The 18,637-nt window shown below is 44.2% G+C and overlaps 1 protein-coding gene and 2 long non-coding RNA genes across 8 annotated transcripts; 1 reads left to right on the top strand and 2 right to left on the bottom strand.

The window, feature by feature from the left end:
* Positions 1–1,559: 1,559 nt before the first annotated feature.
* Positions 1,560–2,265, bottom strand: LOC127295977 (uncharacterized). Its single transcript, XM_051326004.2, has 2 exons — positions 2,039–2,265; positions 1,560–1,928 (listed from the first exon to the last, which is right to left on the bottom strand). The coding sequence occupies exons 1-2, from the start codon at positions 2,164–2,166 to the stop codon at positions 1,640–1,642; spliced, it is 417 nt and encodes a 138-aa protein (XP_051181964.1). The 5' UTR covers positions 2,167–2,265; the 3' UTR covers positions 1,560–1,639.
* A 4,654-nt stretch (positions 2,266–6,919) lies between these two features.
* Positions 6,920–12,739, top strand: LOC127295976 (uncharacterized). 5 transcript variants are annotated; one of them, XR_011743741.1, is made up of 6 exons: positions 6,920–7,337; positions 7,430–7,700; positions 10,081–10,424; positions 11,707–11,899; positions 12,158–12,284; positions 12,389–12,739. It is a non-coding gene; the product is annotated as an uncharacterized lncRNA (long non-coding RNA). The 5 variants fall into 5 exon arrangements; XR_011743740.1 differs by having other exon boundaries at positions 6,921–7,337; positions 11,720–11,899; positions 12,158–12,254; XR_011743739.1 differs by having other exon boundaries at positions 6,921–7,337; positions 11,720–11,899.
* Positions 12,740–13,735: 996 nt separating this feature from the next.
* On the bottom strand, positions 13,736–18,036 carry LOC127295975 (uncharacterized). 2 transcript variants are annotated; one of them, XR_007848199.2, is made up of 4 exons: positions 17,544–18,036; positions 17,171–17,442; positions 15,446–16,529; positions 13,736–14,111 (listed from the first exon to the last, which is right to left on the bottom strand). It is a non-coding gene; the product is annotated as an uncharacterized lncRNA (long non-coding RNA). The 2 variants fall into 2 exon arrangements; XR_007848197.2 differs by having other exon boundaries at positions 17,171–18,035.
* Positions 18,037–18,637: the final 601 nt, after the last annotated feature.

Raw genomic sequence — 18,637 nt, 5'->3', positions numbered from 1 at the left:
CACGTGCCTCTTCTTCACCTTCCCCTTCACCTTCCCCTTCACCTTCAGCATCCTCCATGAAAGTATCACCGAAATGAGCAAGATAGTTTTCATCGATGAAATCATCCCCTTCTTCATCTTCTTCCATTATAACCCCTCTTTCTCCATGGTTGGTCCAACAATTATAGCTTGGCATGAAACTGTGCCGAAGCAGGTGCAGGTGAACTTCTCTTGAGGAAGAGTAACCCTTCTGATTCTTACAGTCAACACATGGATAGATAACAAAACCCTTCTGCTTGTTCGCATTAGCCACTACGAGGAAATCTTTCAAACCCGTAGTGAACTCGCCGGAGAGTCGGTTACCGTACATCCATTGCCGATTCATCTGCATTATTATAATATAAAATATATAATTAACCATCATGCATTTGTTAAACTAACTAGCTATAATCAATAGAAATTAAACAATGAACTACACACATGCATATTTTATCAATGACACACATGCATGAAAGGTTCAAGTTGCTAACCGCGATCGAGGAGGAAAAAATAAATGAGGAAGCTCAATTGTGGCTCCAACACTTCATATCATGTTTGTTTCATGCTCTTGGGGCATTTTATCAAACACCTTGTGTGCATAAGAGGAACCAAAAGCAAACCTACACCCCCTTGTGAAGCTTGTGAAGAGAAGTGACACCAAATGGCTAAGTGCTGTGAGCTGAGGCCCTTTTAGGGATGGGCCTTTAGTCCCGGTTGGCCTGGCCAACCGCGACTAAAGGCCTTCGGGCCAGGCCTGAGGACCGCGGTTGGCCTGGCCAACCACGACTAAAGCCCCTCCCGTCCACCAGCTGGCCAGCAAGCGCGCTGGGCCCAGGTCTTTAGTCCGGTTCGCCACCCGAACCGCGATTAAAAACCCCATTAGTCGCGGTTCCTATATTTTGGCGACTAATGGGGCTGGACGGAAGGCCATTTTTCTACCAGTGTGAGCTCTGAATGTAGCAAAAACTGTAGATACTATGGCAAGTATTCTAATTCACAGGCTTTGGTTTTAGGTCTATGTGATGAATAGTACATGTGATATGTAGTATTATAGTGGCAATTTTCCCGAAAACTCCGAAGCTCGCCCGAGCTGGATTGCTCCGTTTATCCTTACCGCATCTAACCATCCATTTCTCTCACCCGAAATGTATCCAGTGTGGTATTATTATTTGTAATCGTTGTGGCAAATTCAGAGTCTGAACCAGCCAACTACCCAGAAGCCTATACAGTCTGAGCTCTGCGGCTGCTTTTTCTGGCAGACCCAATACTGTGCCAACTACCCAGCCTGGCGTTTTGAATTTATGAAGGACCCGCTCTAATGGAAGAAATTAACCCAGCCACTAAACAAATCCAGTAGTAGTAACTCTTAACTAATCTAGGGATTAATTAATATACATGATTAATTATGAATACTTAGTTTTTCACGAGTGTCCAAAAGAACAACGCAGATGTTTTGCTTGCCAAGGGGAAAACAAGAGCATTCAGGGTTCGCGTCATCACGACAAGGGAGGCATATCAGTGCGTAAGACTGGAAGTTGCTGTGACTGGGAAACACTGGTGACATCTCGATTTATTTGGTATCGACATACAAGTACAGTACTCGTTATACTAGGTAAGTCGACTACTCGCGGACGTGGCTTCCCATGCGTACGATGATACCGTCAACATCCCTTACGTATCCGACCTTCTGGCCCCACTTTTTCTGCTCCGGCGCGCTCACCGGCACCGCCCCGTTCTCCACGGCCCTCCGGTACGCCGCGTCGACGTCGGCGTAATCGAAGCAGATCTCCACGGGCCCACGCTCGCGGGGCGACTTAGGCAGATGCACCTCGCCGGTGAGCGCGTCCGTCTCCCTCTGGTGCAGCGGCGTGAAGGCGATGGTCGTCGCCCCGGTGTCCAGCTCCGCCCACCTGCTCACAGTGGATGCACACAAAGACACATGCATGACAAAATGGCCCTGATCTGATAAAGTACTGATGCGTACGCACGGCAGGAGCTAGATCGAGAACGAATGAATTACTTGCGAGAGTCTTCGACGCGGCGGACGCAGTAACCGAAAGCGGCGGCGTAGAACTCGGCCGACTTCAGCACGTCCTCGACGTAGACCACGATGTACGCGAGCGCCGGACACACCGCCTTAGACGCCATGGCTCGATCGTCCCTTCCCTGCGTACGGGTGCGGGTGCTAGCCACTTGAAGATGCAGATTGCACGGTGTTCGTCTGGAGCAGTTCTGTCTTGCTGGGCTCACTCGTTTAGCGGCGCACAGGGTATGGTTTTCCTTTTATTGCGGCTCGTAATCGTCGGTTCCATCGGGAAGCTTGGGAGGTGGCGCGCATGCGTGCTGTGATCTGGAGTCTTCTCTCCACGTTTCAGCCTCTACCTTTCTTCTCGGTGACACGCGTGGAGTGAAGAGGTTCGGATCGAGCACCTGCTCCAAAGGCTGGGTAGCGGTGGCCGGTGGGGAATAGTTTGAACTTTCAGAACCAACGCAATTTGCAGAACAATTCGTTTTTTTTTTTTTTTGAGAACATGCAGAACAACTCGGTGAGCGACTGGGATGCTGGACTGGTCGCTCGTGGCCTCATGGGGTTGGGCTGTATATGGGGCTAAATTTTATTGGATCGTGCATTCGGTTTACTGGGGTGCTCCTCTAGTTCCGGGCTCGGCCCATTAAAGCTTTCGGACGGGACGGGATCACTCGGCCAGTCCTATACACCGACCAGGTCGGTGCCGATGCGGTTGCCGCACACCCTGGTCGGGTATTGGGCCTGGCCCATTTAGCGTTTTCGCTTTCGTTTTCTCTTTTTTTTTCTGTTTTTCCGTTTTCTGTTTCATTTTCTTTTCTTTCTGTTTATTTTTTCTTTTGTTCAAATTGAAAAGTCTATATTCGAAAAATATATAAATTCGAAAATTGTTCAAATTTGAGAATTACTAAAACTCTAAATTTTTTCAAATATGAAATCTGTTTAAATTCAAAAATTGTTCAAATATGAAAATCGTTCATATTCGAAATTTGTTCAAATATGAAATTTGTTCATTTTTGAAAATTGTTCTAATATGAAAATCGTTCAGATTCGAAATTTGTTCAAACATAAATTTTGTTCAAATTCAAAAAAATTCAAATTCGGAAATTGTTCATAGAAAAAAATACATTTTTGTTCAAATTAAAAAATGTTCAAATCTGAAAATGTTCAGATTTTTTAAAAAGTGATTTATTTTTAATTTGATTTTTTTAAATATTAGAAATGTTCAGATTTTTAAAAAAGATTCTTTTAAAAAAGAAAACAAACAACAGAAAAAAAACGAAAAAGAAAAAACTGGCTTACCTGATGTTGGGCTGCGGCCCAGTTAGTAACCCGGGGCGCGGGGTGTGCGGTGACCGCTTCGGCACCGACCAGCTCGGTGGATAGCACCTCCCGCATCACTCATTTGGGGGAGTGCTGTACACCGACCTGGTCGGTGTGTACGGGCCACCGCACACCCCACCGACCAGACCGGTTGGTTGGGCCGCGGTCCGTTAGTAGTAGGTACGTTTTTTTTCTTTTTTTGCTGTTTCTTTTTTGTTAATATTTTTCTTTTTTAATATCTAACTTTTCAAAAATATATTTCGGAGAACAAATTTTCAAAATCTGTTCAGATTCGAAATTTTGGAAATTTTAAAAATGTTCAGATTTTGATTTGATTTTTTCGAAATTTGAACATTTTCGGATATGGATATAGTTTAAATTTGAAAAAAATTAAAAATTTGTAAAATTTATTTTTTCCAAAAATTAACATTCTTAGTTATGAACATTTTTCGAATTTGAATAATTTTCCAAATTTGAACGCTTTATATATTTGAACGAATTTCAAATTTGAACGCTTTTATAATTTGAATATTTTTCAAATTTGAACGGATTTCAAATTTGAACATTTTTTGTATTTGAACATTTTTCAAATTTGAACGGATTTCAAATTTGAACATTTTTTTGTATTTAAACGGTTTTAAAATTTGAACATTTTAAAAATTTGAACAGTTTTCAATTTTGAATTTTTTCTGTATTTGAAATATTTTTTAATTTGAACAAAAATAAATATAAACAAAAAAGAAACAAAAAGGAACAGAAAATAAAAAAGGAAAAAAGGAAAGAAAAGAAATGAACAGAAAAAAAGGCGAATCGCCGACCAAAGTACTGCCATACCGTGGTGTGCGGCGCGCGGTAGCGGCCGACCTGGTCGGTGTATAGGATTTGCCACTCATTTGGTGGCAACCAGTTCGTCTCCACAGATTCTTCGGAAATGTTCCTCGTGAGGTGAGAATTAGTGACAATAATTCGCAGCAAACTCTAAATTCTTACTTATTCTAAATACTCTCTCCGTCCATTAATAGATGTCCAGTGGTTCATCTAAATTTGAATGTATCTATGTCTAAAATATGTCTAGATACATTCGAATTTAGACAAACTTTTGACATCTAAAAATGGACAGAGGTAGTATATATTTGGCGTTAAAGTATTGAGTGAGTTTAATCCTCGTTTACACTTTTTTTACTTTTTTTTAAATCTTAGTGCATTTTTTCAGTTTCCAGTACTCTACTCCTACCTAGTGATTGGGGATGGAGTTTTGCGGGGATAGGGTGATGATAAAGGTTTACCTAATACTTTAAAGTATTATTCCCACTAATTTCCATGAACACTATAGTACCAAACTAAGCCTGAGAGGGGTATTGTGGGAAATGGAGAATGGGACATTCCATTGCCGCCCAATGCGGTACGGCGAACCTCTGGAACAACATCATGCCCTAATAGCATAAAGGATGCACACAACCCAAAAAAAATAGAAGAATTACAAAAAAAAGTTCCGCTACAGAGATCGAAAACTTAAAACAGCAACACTGGCACCACCAAGACAACACCAGAAGATCAGCTTCTCCATAAACGACGCCTCCAAAAAGGAAACAGTGCACAAACGCTATCGTCGCCCGATCATAGATTTTAGGTTTTCACCCTGAAAAAATTCTTACTCACAAAACAATGCCTTCAACAAGAACATTGCCAAGAACAACCAATTAAGGCCAGACCTTGGATTTTCCCTCTGAAATATAGAAGTTTGAACTTCTCCTATGCAGTCGCCTTCACATACAAGTCGTTGTTTAAAGTCACGAAGCACCAATACAATTTCACCTCACCGTCAAGATCTGATCAACATTGCTCCTCCACCGTTCGGCTTTCATGACCTTCTCCGCCAGCGCCATGGAAAGAAAAAGAGCTCCATGATATTAACAGCCAACCGAGTTTCGAAGCGCTCCCTCTGAAACCAAACAGTCAGATAAAAACATGGGTGCCCATGACCGAAAACACCAAATCCAGCAATCTTCAGGCATTGATCGCACAATGAATTTCGCTAGCAGTGCCTTCCGGAACACGACAATCCAACCAGCCCGGTGGGAAGAAGCTTCCGACCGATCTTCACTTGGCGTGAGAGGAATCCGAGGAGATACATTCATATTTGGACAAATGTCATATATCTATTTATAGACAGAGGGAGTAGAAAGTTTGTCGCGGCGACACGCCGCGTTCTTAGTTGTTAGAGTATTGTTATAATAGCTTAGAACTACTGCAATATATAGGTACTACAAAAGTGATGGCGTGGAAGTAATAATTAAGTAAACGTAAAAGTAGTATTATAACGCTATGGTTTAGATTTTTTTCTCCAACTCCTATAGGTATGAAAGAAAAAAAACTGATTTCCTGACAAAGAAAGCACATGCGAGATATTTTTTTCTTAATAGGGATGTAGAAGGGTCAAACTCCCCTAACAGAAAAAGACATGAAAGATAAAAGTGTAAAATCATTTGTTTAAAACATCCTAAAATAGCCTTTACTATTAGATGTTGTATTTTCGGTGGTCTAAAGGAAGGAAAAGAAGAAAACATGGAAGCAATAATCGTGAGGCCATGAAAAAGTGGGTACTATGAAAAAACACCGAGCGATCGTAGGCGATGAAAAAAAGGGGGTAATATGCTAGTTGCACCACACAGTAGCTGCAGTGCCCGGAGCGAGGACAAAGGCATCGGTTTTGATGTACGCCGGAGCAAGTTTTTACACAAATACCGGAAAGATGGCAATATAGACGGGCAATATAGTAAATATATTTGTTCGATGGTATCGTAGAAGAATACAACATTATTTTATCCGGTAAAAGAGGTAGAGATTTTTTCTTTTTTTGTAATAACAGATCAAGAATTATGCACCGGTGAGAAACTACTAAGGGTTAATTACTGTCCAAATAGCCAACACTGAAGATTTCTATAAAATTACCACGCTTGTGCACCGTTGAGAAATTACCATCATGGAAATACACACAGAAAGAATTTTTATTAGGTAGTTAACTGCCTGTTTCGTAGTTGACATCGTCAAATTATTGTTGGCGTTCGAGATTTTTTATCGACAAATTGCTTTTTGAGAAAATCTAGGTAGTTACCGCATGGCGAAAAACCACTACGAAATACACGGTAAATTAGAACTACCGCTAAAGAGTTGTGCTCATATGAAGTATTACCCGCAGATAACTAAGTTACAGTAGAATATTTCTACTGATGAATTAGTGCGAAAAATTTCTATCAACTTTTAAAAAGTAAAAAAAAAAGATTGTACTGTTCAAGTACAATGGTCATGTACGTGAAAAGTGTCCATATCAATATGGGGAGGACAAATCCCCTCAGATTTTATATATAGTTATATTATTACATTATATATGTATATAAATAAAATGAGGATCTGCTAGAGTGGGCGCCACACTCCCAGCAACTATAAGCGGGTACTTCACAACAGAGGCCTATCTTCACTTGTATTTCTTCATCTCACACAAGCAGGATTTGCCCTATAGCTCTAGCTCTCAAGAACTTAAACTTGCATGGCTTTGTTGTATTACATGATGTTATGCGTGCGGTTCTGGAATTTCGACGGCTTGAGGCTGCTGCGGGCGGCGCCGCGCCGAGCGACTTCACTTGGCATTGCTGTCGGCGGTGAGCGCTGCAGCTGGAATTGCGGTGGTCGCGAGGGCTACAGCTGAGGATTGGGGCAGGCGGCGCCGCGGCGGGTGTCCTCCGCGGCGCTGTCATGGTGGGTGGGTCAATTCGTCTCCAGTTCCGTTGAATCCGCAGCGGTGTCAGCGGTGCTGGGCAGTGCGGCGTCTTGTATTGCCGGGCTTCCAGGCAGCACGGTGTCTGGTCGTTCGTCGAGCAGCATGGCGGGTGGCCGCTGCGGGCGGCGCTGCATGTTCAATCGACATTCTTGAGCGGCAGGTGAACTATGCCCATGGACATCACTACGTCAGGTACGTGGCTCGTTTGCTCTTCCTTGTCACATCCCGTCAGCACCTGCCTCAGCTCCACCCCGTCGGATCTGACCTCGCCGAGAATCCGGCAGCCGGATCTGGTGAGTCCCGTTAGGTACTCTGTAATCCACGCGCTGCTCGTCGACTTCGGCCCGCCCGGCCACCACGCGTCGCATCCAACTTCACCGTGGATCTGCCGCCCTCCATCCTGCAGTTGCCGGAGTTCCCCGGCGCCTCGCACCAGCAGACCTCCACCATCCTCCCGAAATCGGGCGCCGCCTCCACCAACCTGCCACCGCCACACAGTCCCCCTACCCGGCGTATATCAGCAACGTCGGGCCTCTTTTTCCCCTTATTCTAAAGGTTGCATTGAATTTCTTTGTAACTATTATCCACGTTTCCTAATGCTTGGTTCATGTTGATGATCTAGATTCATGGTTCCTATGCCCAGTTCTTAAACCAGATCCGTAATTTTTTGTGTTCGTATTGAGCTCAAGCCAGGTTATTTTACTGACTTTCCAATTCGTACTTCCTGTGCTGCTGTACAAGCTTATCAAATTCATTTCTTACAGGATTAGAGTCTTATCAATTAATACAAATTTGATTTGAGCTGTAAATGTTTTCAGTTCCGTGATAGTTATTGATTGTGTGGGCAAGTACTGTTATTTACAATAGAAACTCCACGTTTAATATTCTTAGAAGTTAGAATGCTCGGGGACTTTCCAACAGTAAAACAACTTCAGTAATTATTAAAACAGTGAAAAAACGTAGTCGCTCCGCGTCGCCCCCGCGGCGACAGGGGCGACCCCGCCTCCTCCCCGCCTCAGCCCTCCTCCCCTGCCCCTCCCCGCTGCCGCTGCCGGCGTGAGCCGCCGGGCAAAGCCCGCGCGGTGCCGGCGGCGGTGGCTCTTCTCGGCGCGAGCTGCCGCGGGCCTCGCGGGGCGGTCCGCAACGGCGGCGGCGCCTCCTCCTCCGGTCGGGCGCGGGCGTGCCACCGGATCCCGGCTTGGTGGCGGCGCGGCACGGCGGCCCAGCCGGTGGCGCGACCTTGACACCGGGGCGGCCGTGGCCATGGGTGGCGGCGGCGGGCCCGCATCCGGGGCCAGCGGGCCTAGGTCTGGGCCCCATCTGGGCCTTCGCGGGTTGGAGGGCTAGATGCGGCCGGAGCTGCAGGTGCGGTCTCCTCCCCGGCTAGTCATGGCCGGTGGCCGGCGCTGGGGCTGCTTCGGCGTCCGGCGCGGCCCGAAGCCCTGTTCTAGCTGCAGATGTCCATTGGCAGGGGCTGGGATATCTTGCACGGTTCTCTCGAGATTGCTCCGCTTGATAGAATCTGGGTTCGATGGCTGTGTGGGCGGCGCTTCATCGGAGTGGCGTCGATTCTCGTCGCCACAAGTTGCTTGATTTCCCGGCCAGTCGTGACGCTCGTGGGGACGATGCGTTCGGAGTTGCGCCTGATGGACTGGTTGGTCCGCGAGGTTTGGCCTACAGGGACGCTAGCGTGCGCGACGGTGTGTCCGCGAAAGCACCGCAAGGCTACGGCCATTGCCGGCCACGGCGACGTCTTTGGATGTCGTTCACCTTGTTGGAGGGTGGCCATGACACACGTCCTGCCGCTGGTTGCCTCCCCTGGGGCACTGTCTACGACCTTGCTGACTTGCGTTCTCTCCGAGGTCCTCCTCGGGATACCTCTAGTCGATGCCCTGTGTCTTGTTGTTACTGGCTTCATATATACGGTGTTCCTCCGGCTTGCGCGGCCTCTCTCGTGCCTAGGGTGGCTGTCGGAGAGTGTGTCGTGGCACCGGAGGACAACGGTGGTTCTAAACAGCCGGTGGCTGTCCTGATGGCAGGTGCAAAGCCTTTGGTTTTCCTTGGGGTGGGGTTAAGACTTCCGCGAAAGCATTGCACGGCTCCCCTGTGCCGACAACGGCGACGCTCGTGAGCGCCGTTCCCCTTCATGGAGGCGTTGTCGTGAAGTTCTTCCCCTTTGAACTCTGGAGGCTCGTATGCTCACTTGCGCCGTTAGCCAGCTCCCTCGGTGATGGTGGTCCTCTGCATGGCGGCCTTGTGCCGATTCAGTTTGGTGCGGCTCCATGGAGTGGCGGCTCGTTGCTTGAAGTTCCAGCCGAGCTGCCGATGTTTAGCTGTAGTCTTGGGCGCCCTTGTATCTTGGTTTAGGCTATAGCTTTGCATCACTTGTGCTTGTATCGTTAGCTGGTAACCCCAGTTTTGTTTTCTTTTTCTTTCCTTCGGTTGTTTCGTTGTATCGTTGTACGCCTGGCCGGTTGATGGCTTTGTTAATTCAAAGTCGGGCTCGTGGAGCCTTCTGTTTAAAAAAGCATAGCTACATCATCATGCACCTGTCTGAGAGTTATCTCCCACAATCCAAGCACTTTGTAGATGATTAGACGATTGCATACTTTAATTACTGCAGGAAGTTACGTGGATAAGCACCTGTTAAACACTTCTTTGCAGATCCAAGCACTTCTTTTTAGATGCTTAGATGGTTGCAAATATTGTTGTACACGTGTCGCAAAAAAGACACCGGTTAAACACTAGTGTGTAACCAAGCACTAGCACCGAAAAATTAGCACCTTGCTCTGCTATGTGGAAAGGAAAAACATTTTGTTTGTTTTGGTAAGCACAAAAAATTAACATCTGCATTGTGTATGACAAATAAGTGATGCATTTAGAGTTCATGAACTATGAACTGGTTCTAACTCCATTCTTTTCTGTGTGAATGCAGCAAAATTAAGACAAAGAAGTGAACTAGGAAGGCAGGGTGCCTGATGTGATTGTTGAGATGGAACGGTTTAATTGGATGCTATGTTGCATGGAGCTGAGGGATAACAATGTTTCAGTCGCCAGAGGGATTGGTGAACAACTGAAGCTAACAGGAAATTTCTGGCCATATGCAAATTGAGCTACTTGAAGACAAGTTCAGACTTGTATCTGGCAGTGAATTCAGACCTGTATCTGGCAATAAATTTGTGCAAGTCGGCTTCCAGTACGAGAAATCAGCAAGCCACCACTTCGAAGACTCCCATCTACCTCACATGCCAAGGCGTCCTCAACTGTAAGGCCACATTGGTATGAAACACTCACAACCATCTAATTTCCTAGCCCATCTTCATTACGGGTGCAAATACATCATTTAATTTTGTTGTTTTAGTTGGTATTACCCAGATATTCATGTAGCGGCAAATTCGACTTAAGAGTTATTTGAATTGTAATGAGGTGGACTCAGTACTGCCCTCGCCCAACCTTTCGTTTTTTTTTGGTTAATCCACCCCCAACCAGGAGTAATGTTTTATAATAGCAATTTTGACTACTCATTTTGTTAGTTTTCTATAGGATGTAGCATACATGAGATGGAAATGTTCTATTTTGGTGAGTAATCATGCAATTCTAGCTAGGTAGATCAGTAGATGGGAATGTGACATTCAGTAATATTACGGTGTTTGTTTTAGAGCATGAGTGGGAAATAATGTTATAGGTGTGATATAATTTGGGATAAAGGAAGATGCAAATTCTTGACCTCATTCACTAGATACTTCTTAAAAGAATTCTTGCTTGTGAGCTTTTCAGAATCCTTGTTTGCGTCTGATAAGTAGTAATTTTATTTGGCCATGCCTGGCGGGTAGACTCAAGTGTCCTTAGCGCAAAGAAGATGCATCTGTTACTAAATTTAATAATGCAAGATTACTGTCAGCATTCTGAAATTGAGATTCAGAGGAAAGTAGTTTTATGTAGAAATCGGCGGCTTCACCAAATGCTCAATCCGATTTAATTTCAGTGCACATAAATCGTTCTTTCTGTACCAATGCTAAACCTTGTAGCAACATCATGTCAATTTCTGCTGGCAAACGATCAATTGAAATTGCTAGAGTGAGATCCATGTATGTGGACACTAAACCTTTATAGCCTTCTGTACCTCTAGATTATTTTACATGGATCTGTTCTTGTATTAGTTCAGTTTATTAGCACATGAAAAATGAGCAGATTGTAGATCCGTTTGTTAAGAGGAACGCCCTTTGTGTATGCAATATTCTGATAAACCTTTCCTGTAAATGTCTTCAAAGATCGAGCATGTATGTTGCTTCTTTTTATGTAGAAGTCTGTGCCATACACTGCTACAGTTTTTGACTTTGGCATATATGACTGACTCATATACTAACATGTGGATGCCAAATTTTGTTAGGCGAACACCTCATTTTGGTAAATATAGAGCTAGCACGCATGCCAATTTCTTTTATCTTTTATTTTATATTTTACTTCTTGAATACTTCGTTTGGTGGCATATTTTTCCTACACCAGCAGAAAAAATGATTCCGTTCCATTACTAGTATCTGATTGTAGCATAATTGGATAGTTTTTTTTTGTAGCATTGGAATGTTGTTGGCTTCCATTTTTCATGTCCACAAATATCCGCTGGCTTCTCTCAACAGTTGGTCAACATGCTTGAAAGAAGTTTGGAATAGGGGGGTAATCAAAATCTAGTAATTTCTGCGATGGTACCATTATGTCAAACAGAAAGTTGGAGCTTCAAATGGCAAGACCAATTGGTAAAAACCACATCTTTCAGTTTATCAGATGAGAACTTTCAGTTATAAGGAATGAAATCCAGCCTTCACGTGCATTCTCTGTACATATTATATTATCCAGGAGTGGAAGCTCAAATTTTGAATCTTGTAGTTAAGGAGTAGCTACCTCCCATGTGTTGGTGTATTTAAATATTTTATCGATGCACCACTATAATATTTCTGTTCCACACTACTAAACAGGTTTATGTTAGTGTCGTAATCTTATTCCTCTGTACGCAGGCTCTTATCATCGAGTTCCTTAAGTTCACTTCAATAGTCATGCCAAGATGGCAAGCTGGCAGCTGTGGTTTGTACCAATTGGTCTTGCTCTTTCTAGGTAAAATTCCAATTGGTGTTGCTCTTTCTGGTAAAGTTCTTCTCTAATAATAAAATATCACGTCAAAACTTTGTTACTGTTTCATCTTTTAAGATACATTAGATACGTGATGTGTTATCTTTCTCCTTGTGCAGCACTCTTGGGAAACCATATCGCTGGTCCAGATAGTCCCTTCTTGGATATACTTACCATTGTATTCCTGCTGCATGTCTTCTCCGCTGAGCATCAAGTGAAGTGATAAAAGTTGGCGACAACATTATGTAGTTTCTTTTGTTAAACTTTATATCATGCCTCATGCATAAACTATCATTATCTCATTTGAATTGTGTATACACTAGGCTTCAAATGTAATTATTGGTTACACAAACATTATGTGTATTCTTTTCTTGCTAGCCCTTTCTAGTTTGTAAGTTGCTAGACTTCAGATCAGAATTTTATGATTTTACGGCGCATTAGGCCATGGTGTCATTTTGCTGGCACATTAAGCCTTGTGACACTGTTTTCTTAAGGGTGTGTAAGCAGGCCGGCAATTTTTCACAAGCACATCAGCCTTAAAAAAAATATCTTATGTTGTTGGGTGGCTTCTAGCGAGATGAACTAGTGGAGACGTTCCCCTTCAAAAAAAAAAAGAACTAGTGGAGACGTTCCTGTTTTACGTTGTCACCAGTTTTCTTACATCAGCTGGTGACAAAGAAAATATCTCACACGGGCTCATGCATGTGGGCGAACTCGTTGGTGTGGCCACGACGAGTCACACTGAGTTGTAATTATATTGGTCCCACGGTTTTTACATCGCGTTCTGAAGCATTTTTATGTTGCACAGGCTCACATTCCGATGGGCCATTTTACGTCACATGCACCGTAAGTTTACAACGCCTGGCGCGTGGGTTGGTGGAGCGCGGGCGCGCGGCTCGTGCCCATGGTCCGGCGGGGTGCAGAATAATATTCTGCCCCCAGGGAGCCAAATAGCGCGCTATTTGGCTCCCTGGGGGCAGAATATTATTCTGCACCCGGGCCGATCCCCGCGCGCCAGGCTCTAGTCACAAACACGCCCGCTCCGGTACGAAGCGACATAATTTTGTTTGCATGCGATGTAAGTTTCTCTGCTCCGGCCGCGCGTGTACCCACGGTGCGCACTACCTGACGTAAGAATCTTATGCCAAAGTAAATTATAGCAGCCAACCGTCCGTAGTCAGCCCGTGTGAACTATTTTATGCCAAGTGAAATTGGTGGTGTAAGAATTCTGAAGACAACGTAAAAGCAGAACCTAGCTCATCACGTGCGATTTATTCAACCATCAATCGACGTAAGAACTAATGGTGTGTGTGAATTGCTGGTGTAAGAATTCTGAAGACAACATAAAAGCAGAACCACTAGCTCATCACGTGCAAGTAATTCAACCACCAATCGGCGTAAGAACTAATGGTGTGTTCGTACATGACAACGCTGAGCTGCTTGTAAGAATCTGCCAGCACACAGTGTTACTTAAAGATACATTATGTTCCACTAATTGTCGTACGATACATTATGTCACTCAAAGAATTCCAATACATTATGTCGCATAAAATTCTGAATACATTATGTCACCTAAGAATTTCAGGTGCCAATCTTGACATAAAGGAACATGTCTCCGACAACACGACATAAGAACTCCAAGTCATGGTAGAACTACCGCAGAACAAAAAACTTGAACTAATCAATGTAACAAAGTATACTGTCCCAATGGCATAACCACCGATGTTTATAACGGACGACTTGCTAGTTCCTTTCCATTTGGCACAAGTGCAAGGCTTGCTTAGTTGACAGCAGAAGCTATGCCTTTATCGTACCATTGGTGAATAGTTACTATGCTCATGCCTGAAATGGCAGAAAAGTTATGTAAGAAGCACGCAAAAAGGGTTCTCAACAAATGCGTAAGATGAAAAGTGAAGCTTTCGGTAGAGAATGTGGTCATGTAGCATCGTTTTGGGGTCTGATCTGTTAATGGAAAACTTATTCAGCTGCCTTGCCACATTCACATCAGAGCCATGGACAGTGGCCGTGGTAAAATTTCCGAAAGTACAAACTGACCATACTTGAATGTACAGCTCTACAAGATAGCAAATTGGGATGAAGATGAAAATATCAATGCCTTATGCGATACAATACACATGACTTGGAAATCTGAGGAAGATGGTGCAGCAACCAATAGGAATTACCATGGCAAAATACGCTAGCAGAAGCAAAGCAATCTCTACAAGTAAAACACCGAAGTGGAAAAAAGTTAAAGTTGGCTAAGTTTTCGGCTAGTACTAGTACCAAACAGATTTCCCAGATTTAAATTACAGTTGGCATATTGCATTGATATTGTTCCGTGAGGCGAGATCTACCAAGGCTCGGAACATGATCAAAGTTCAAAACAAAGAAGCTAGCAGGTCAAACTAACTTCCATGCATTTTCCATTCAAACTATCATCAATTTCATGCACATGATAAAGTTTAACTAAGAAATCTCAGGTCAGGGACCATGGCTGCAGCTAGAGAGAAAGGTCGGGGCCGTCCGCGACCATGCTAGAAAGAAAACCAAGCTTGCATTCAAGAATTGGACTAGAAATTGACTAGGTGCTAATAAGAAAAAGCAGAAATATATGACCCATGTAGCATCAGGTGCAAGAAAGAATGTATCATGCGACTATTTAGAATTCGGTCATGTTTTAGATTGGAGTCGAAGAAATTATCCCTAAAAAATCCTATGGTCGGCCAGCAAACTGAAATTAGCTCCACATACAATGATCTTGACATCTTTAAAATGCATTTGGCATACTTGGGGTCTGTATCGGTCCGCAAGGCAAAATCTACTAGGCTTGGAACATAGGCAAAGCTCGAAGCAAATCAACTAACATGTTACACCAACTTCCATGTATTGGCCATTCACATTATCATCAATTTTCATGCAAATGACAATGGCATAACTAGGCATCTGAAAAGGAGAGGCATTTATGCATAACCAAAGGTAGGTATAATGATTGGAAAAAAGTAAAAACTAAGAAGCATGCCAAACAGAAAGAGGCAAAAGATTTACTAACAGAAGGTATCGCAAGCAGCTTGTAAACCACAAGGACCATATATCAACTCTGGCCATGTGTTGAGCTTAAACTAAAAAATACCAACAACGGAGAGAAAGAAACTGCAAAAATTAGCAGAAGGATTTACCCAAATGCGACAGCATTGCCATCAAGAGATCATTATAATATGAACCTGCAACAAATTTGCCAAATGCTTATAAGTGGGATGAACCTGCAACGTAACTTGAATTTGTGTAACAAACAAGTGCATATGCTAAGTTTGCAGCAACATGAATCAACACTAGACCACGATGCTCACAAGACTGGAGCCAAGTTTTCTGCAAAATGGGAAACGATGTCATTTAGCATTCGAGTAATGATGAAAATTATCGATTCAAGATTCTAAAAATCATGGTTGCAGGTTTGAGAACTGCTAGCAGTGACCGACAAAATTATATTGGGTTGCCACTCCGCTGAAGTGAAATAAAATTCAATTAGGATGAAAATAACTTGACCTGTTAATAATTAGATTGGTAGAGCCAAGCTACAACAAGAGACAAAAAATTACTGTCTATTTCGTGATTGATCAGAAATTACACATTGGTGACATGCAGCAAAGTGAGCCAACCATTTCTTTAACTTTTACATGAAAGACTGCATAGCTAGTCATAAATCAATTGGTATCAACAAAAGAATAATGCCAAGGCACGCTATGTGCCAGCGTTTGGTTGCAGAATAAATTATATTATACAAATGCTTAATGCTTAATTGCTTACAAGTTGACCTGAACAATGCGTGTATTCCTGAACACCCCAAAGAAGGCAGAAGGTAATGATGCAACATCTTTTTTTTTTCTTAATAATGAACATTTGATGGATCAGAGCAGACAAAAAAATGGCGAACCTGAGGATGGGAGCTCCATTATCGACCACGCCATATGTGAGGTAGATGGGAGTGTTCAAAGTGGTGGCTTGCTGATTTCTCGTACTGGAAGCCGACTTGCACAAATTTATTGCCAGATACAGGTCTGAACTCTGAACTTGTCTTCAAGTAGCTCAATTTGCATATGGCCAGAAATTTCCTGTTAGCTTCAGTTGTTCACCAATCCCTCTGGCAACTGAAACATTGTTATCCCTCAGCTCCATGCAACATAGCATCCAATTAAACCATTCCATCACAACAATCACATCAGGCACCCTGCCTTCCTAGTTCACTTCTTTGTCTTAATTTTGCTGCATTCACACAGGAAAGAATGGAGTTGGAACCAGTTCATAGTTCATGAACTCTAAATGCATCACTTATTTGTCATACACAATGCAGATGTCTGGGTTCATGCTTACCAAAAGAAAAAAATGTTTTTCCTTTCCACATAGCAGAGCAAGGTGCTAATATTTCGGCGCTAGTGCTTGGTTACACACTAGTGTTTAATCGGTGTCTTTTTTTGCGACACGTGTACAACAATATTTGCAACCATCTAAGCATCTAAAAAGAAGTTCTTGGATCTGCAAAGAAGTGTTTAACGGGTGCTTATCCACCTAACTTCCTGCAGTAATTAAATTATGCAATCGTCTAAGCATCTACAAAGTGCTTGGATTGTGGGAAATAAGAGTACTTACCCACACAATCAATAACTATCACGGAACTGAAAACATTTACAGCTCAAATCAAATTTGTATTAATTGATAAGACTCTAATCCTGTAAAAAATGAATTTGATAAGCTTGTACAGCAGCACAGGAAGTACGAATTGGAAAGTCAGTAACATAACCTGGCTTGAGCTCAATACGAACACAAAAAATTACGGATCTGGTTTAAGAACTGGGCATAGGAACCATGAATCCGTGGATAATAGTTACAAATAAATTCAATGCAACCTTTACAATAAGGGGATAAAGAGGCTCGACGTTGCTGATATACGCCGGGTAGGGGGGACTGTGTGGCGGTGGCAGGTTGGTGGAGGCGGCGCCCGATTTCGGGAGGATGGTGGAGGTCTGCTGGTGCGAGGCGCCGGGGAACTCCGGCAACTGCAGGATGGAGGGCGGCAGATCCACGGTGAAGTTGGATGCGACGCGTGGTGGCCGGGCGGGCCGAAGTCGACGAGCAGCGCGTGGATTACAGAGGACCTAACGGGACTCACCAGATCCGGCTGCCGGATTCTCGGCGAGGTCAGATCCGACGGGGTGGAGCTGAGGCATGGTGTTGAGAAGAAAGAGGGATGTGACAAGGGAGAGCAAACGAGCCACGTACCTGACGTAGTGATGTCCATGGGCATAGTTCACCTGCCGCTCAAGGATGTCGATTGAACATGCAGCGCCGCCCGCAGCGGCCACCCGCCATGCTGCTCGACGACGACCAGACACCGTGCTGCCTGGAAGCCCGGCAATACAAGACGCCGCACTGCCCAGCGCCGCTGACACCGCTGCGGATTCAACGGAACTGGAGACGAATCGACCCACCCACCATGACAGCGCCGCCGAGGACACCCGCCGCGGCGCCGCCTGCCCCAATCCTCAGCTGTATGTAGCCCTCGCGACCACCGCAATTCCAACTGCAGCGCTCACCGCCGACCGCAATGCCCAAGTGAAGTCGCTCGCCGCGGCGCCGCCCGCACCAGCCTGAAGCCGTCGAAATTCCAGAACCGCACGCACGCGACTAGACGATAGATGATGATGGGCTAGCTCGTAACTCCGGCACCCCACGACCAGAAAAGAAGAGAAACCGCTGATGTAAATTAAGGAAAAAGAAATTACGTTGGGACCTAGGTGTTGGCCAACATGACCTCGGTCGGCAGGCCGCACCGGAACCTGGCTTGACCGGCTCGGTATATGATCCGGGTGCAGAATTACTTATTCTACTCCCAGGGTATCTAATAGAGTTTCTCTCTCTCTCTATATATATATATATATATATATATATATATATCTATATCTATACTCCTATATAGTGTACCAATTTTGAATTTTGAATCTGCGTTCCATTCTCTCTCTTATCATGGAATCCTAGAACACTTACCAACCGTTGATTTAAGTCACTCTGATGCCGATCTACCGTTAGATTCATACAGGAACAAATCCAACGGCTAGGATCTTCAGGATTCGCGGCCGGCCAGCGCGCTCTCTCGATTTGTTTTTCCTGCTCGCCTGACTAGACTAGAAGCACCTAGAGTCTCGATAAAAAAAAACTCTAGCAGCTTCCAGTTCCACCGCTCGCCCGCCATCTCCTCGGCGCTTGCCCTCGCTGCTACTCATCCTTCACAAGCGATTCGCTAGGTTTCAAGTGTTCGTCCGTCCGTCACCAAGTTGCTTCCAATCAAATCGAGCTGCTTCCAATTAAATCGAGCT

This window comes from Lolium perenne, chromosome 4 (assembly GCF_019359855.2).
Source record: "Lolium perenne isolate Kyuss_39 chromosome 4, Kyuss_2.0, whole genome shotgun sequence".
Lineage (NCBI taxonomy): Eukaryota > Viridiplantae > Streptophyta > Magnoliopsida > Poales > Poaceae > Lolium > Lolium perenne.
Note: the sequence above shows the minus strand (reverse complement) of the source record. Positions and strands in the feature narration are given on the sequence as shown.

Coding starts and splice junctions, on each gene's coding strand:
- LOC127295977 (XM_051326004.2), bottom strand. CDS start 2,166: ATGGCGTCTAAGGCGGTGTGTCCGGCGCTCGCGTACATCGTGGTCTAC. Junction 1,929..2,038: donor CGCGTCGAAGACTCTCGCAA/GTAATTCATTCG, acceptor CACTGTGAGCAG/GTGGGCGGAGCTGGACACCG.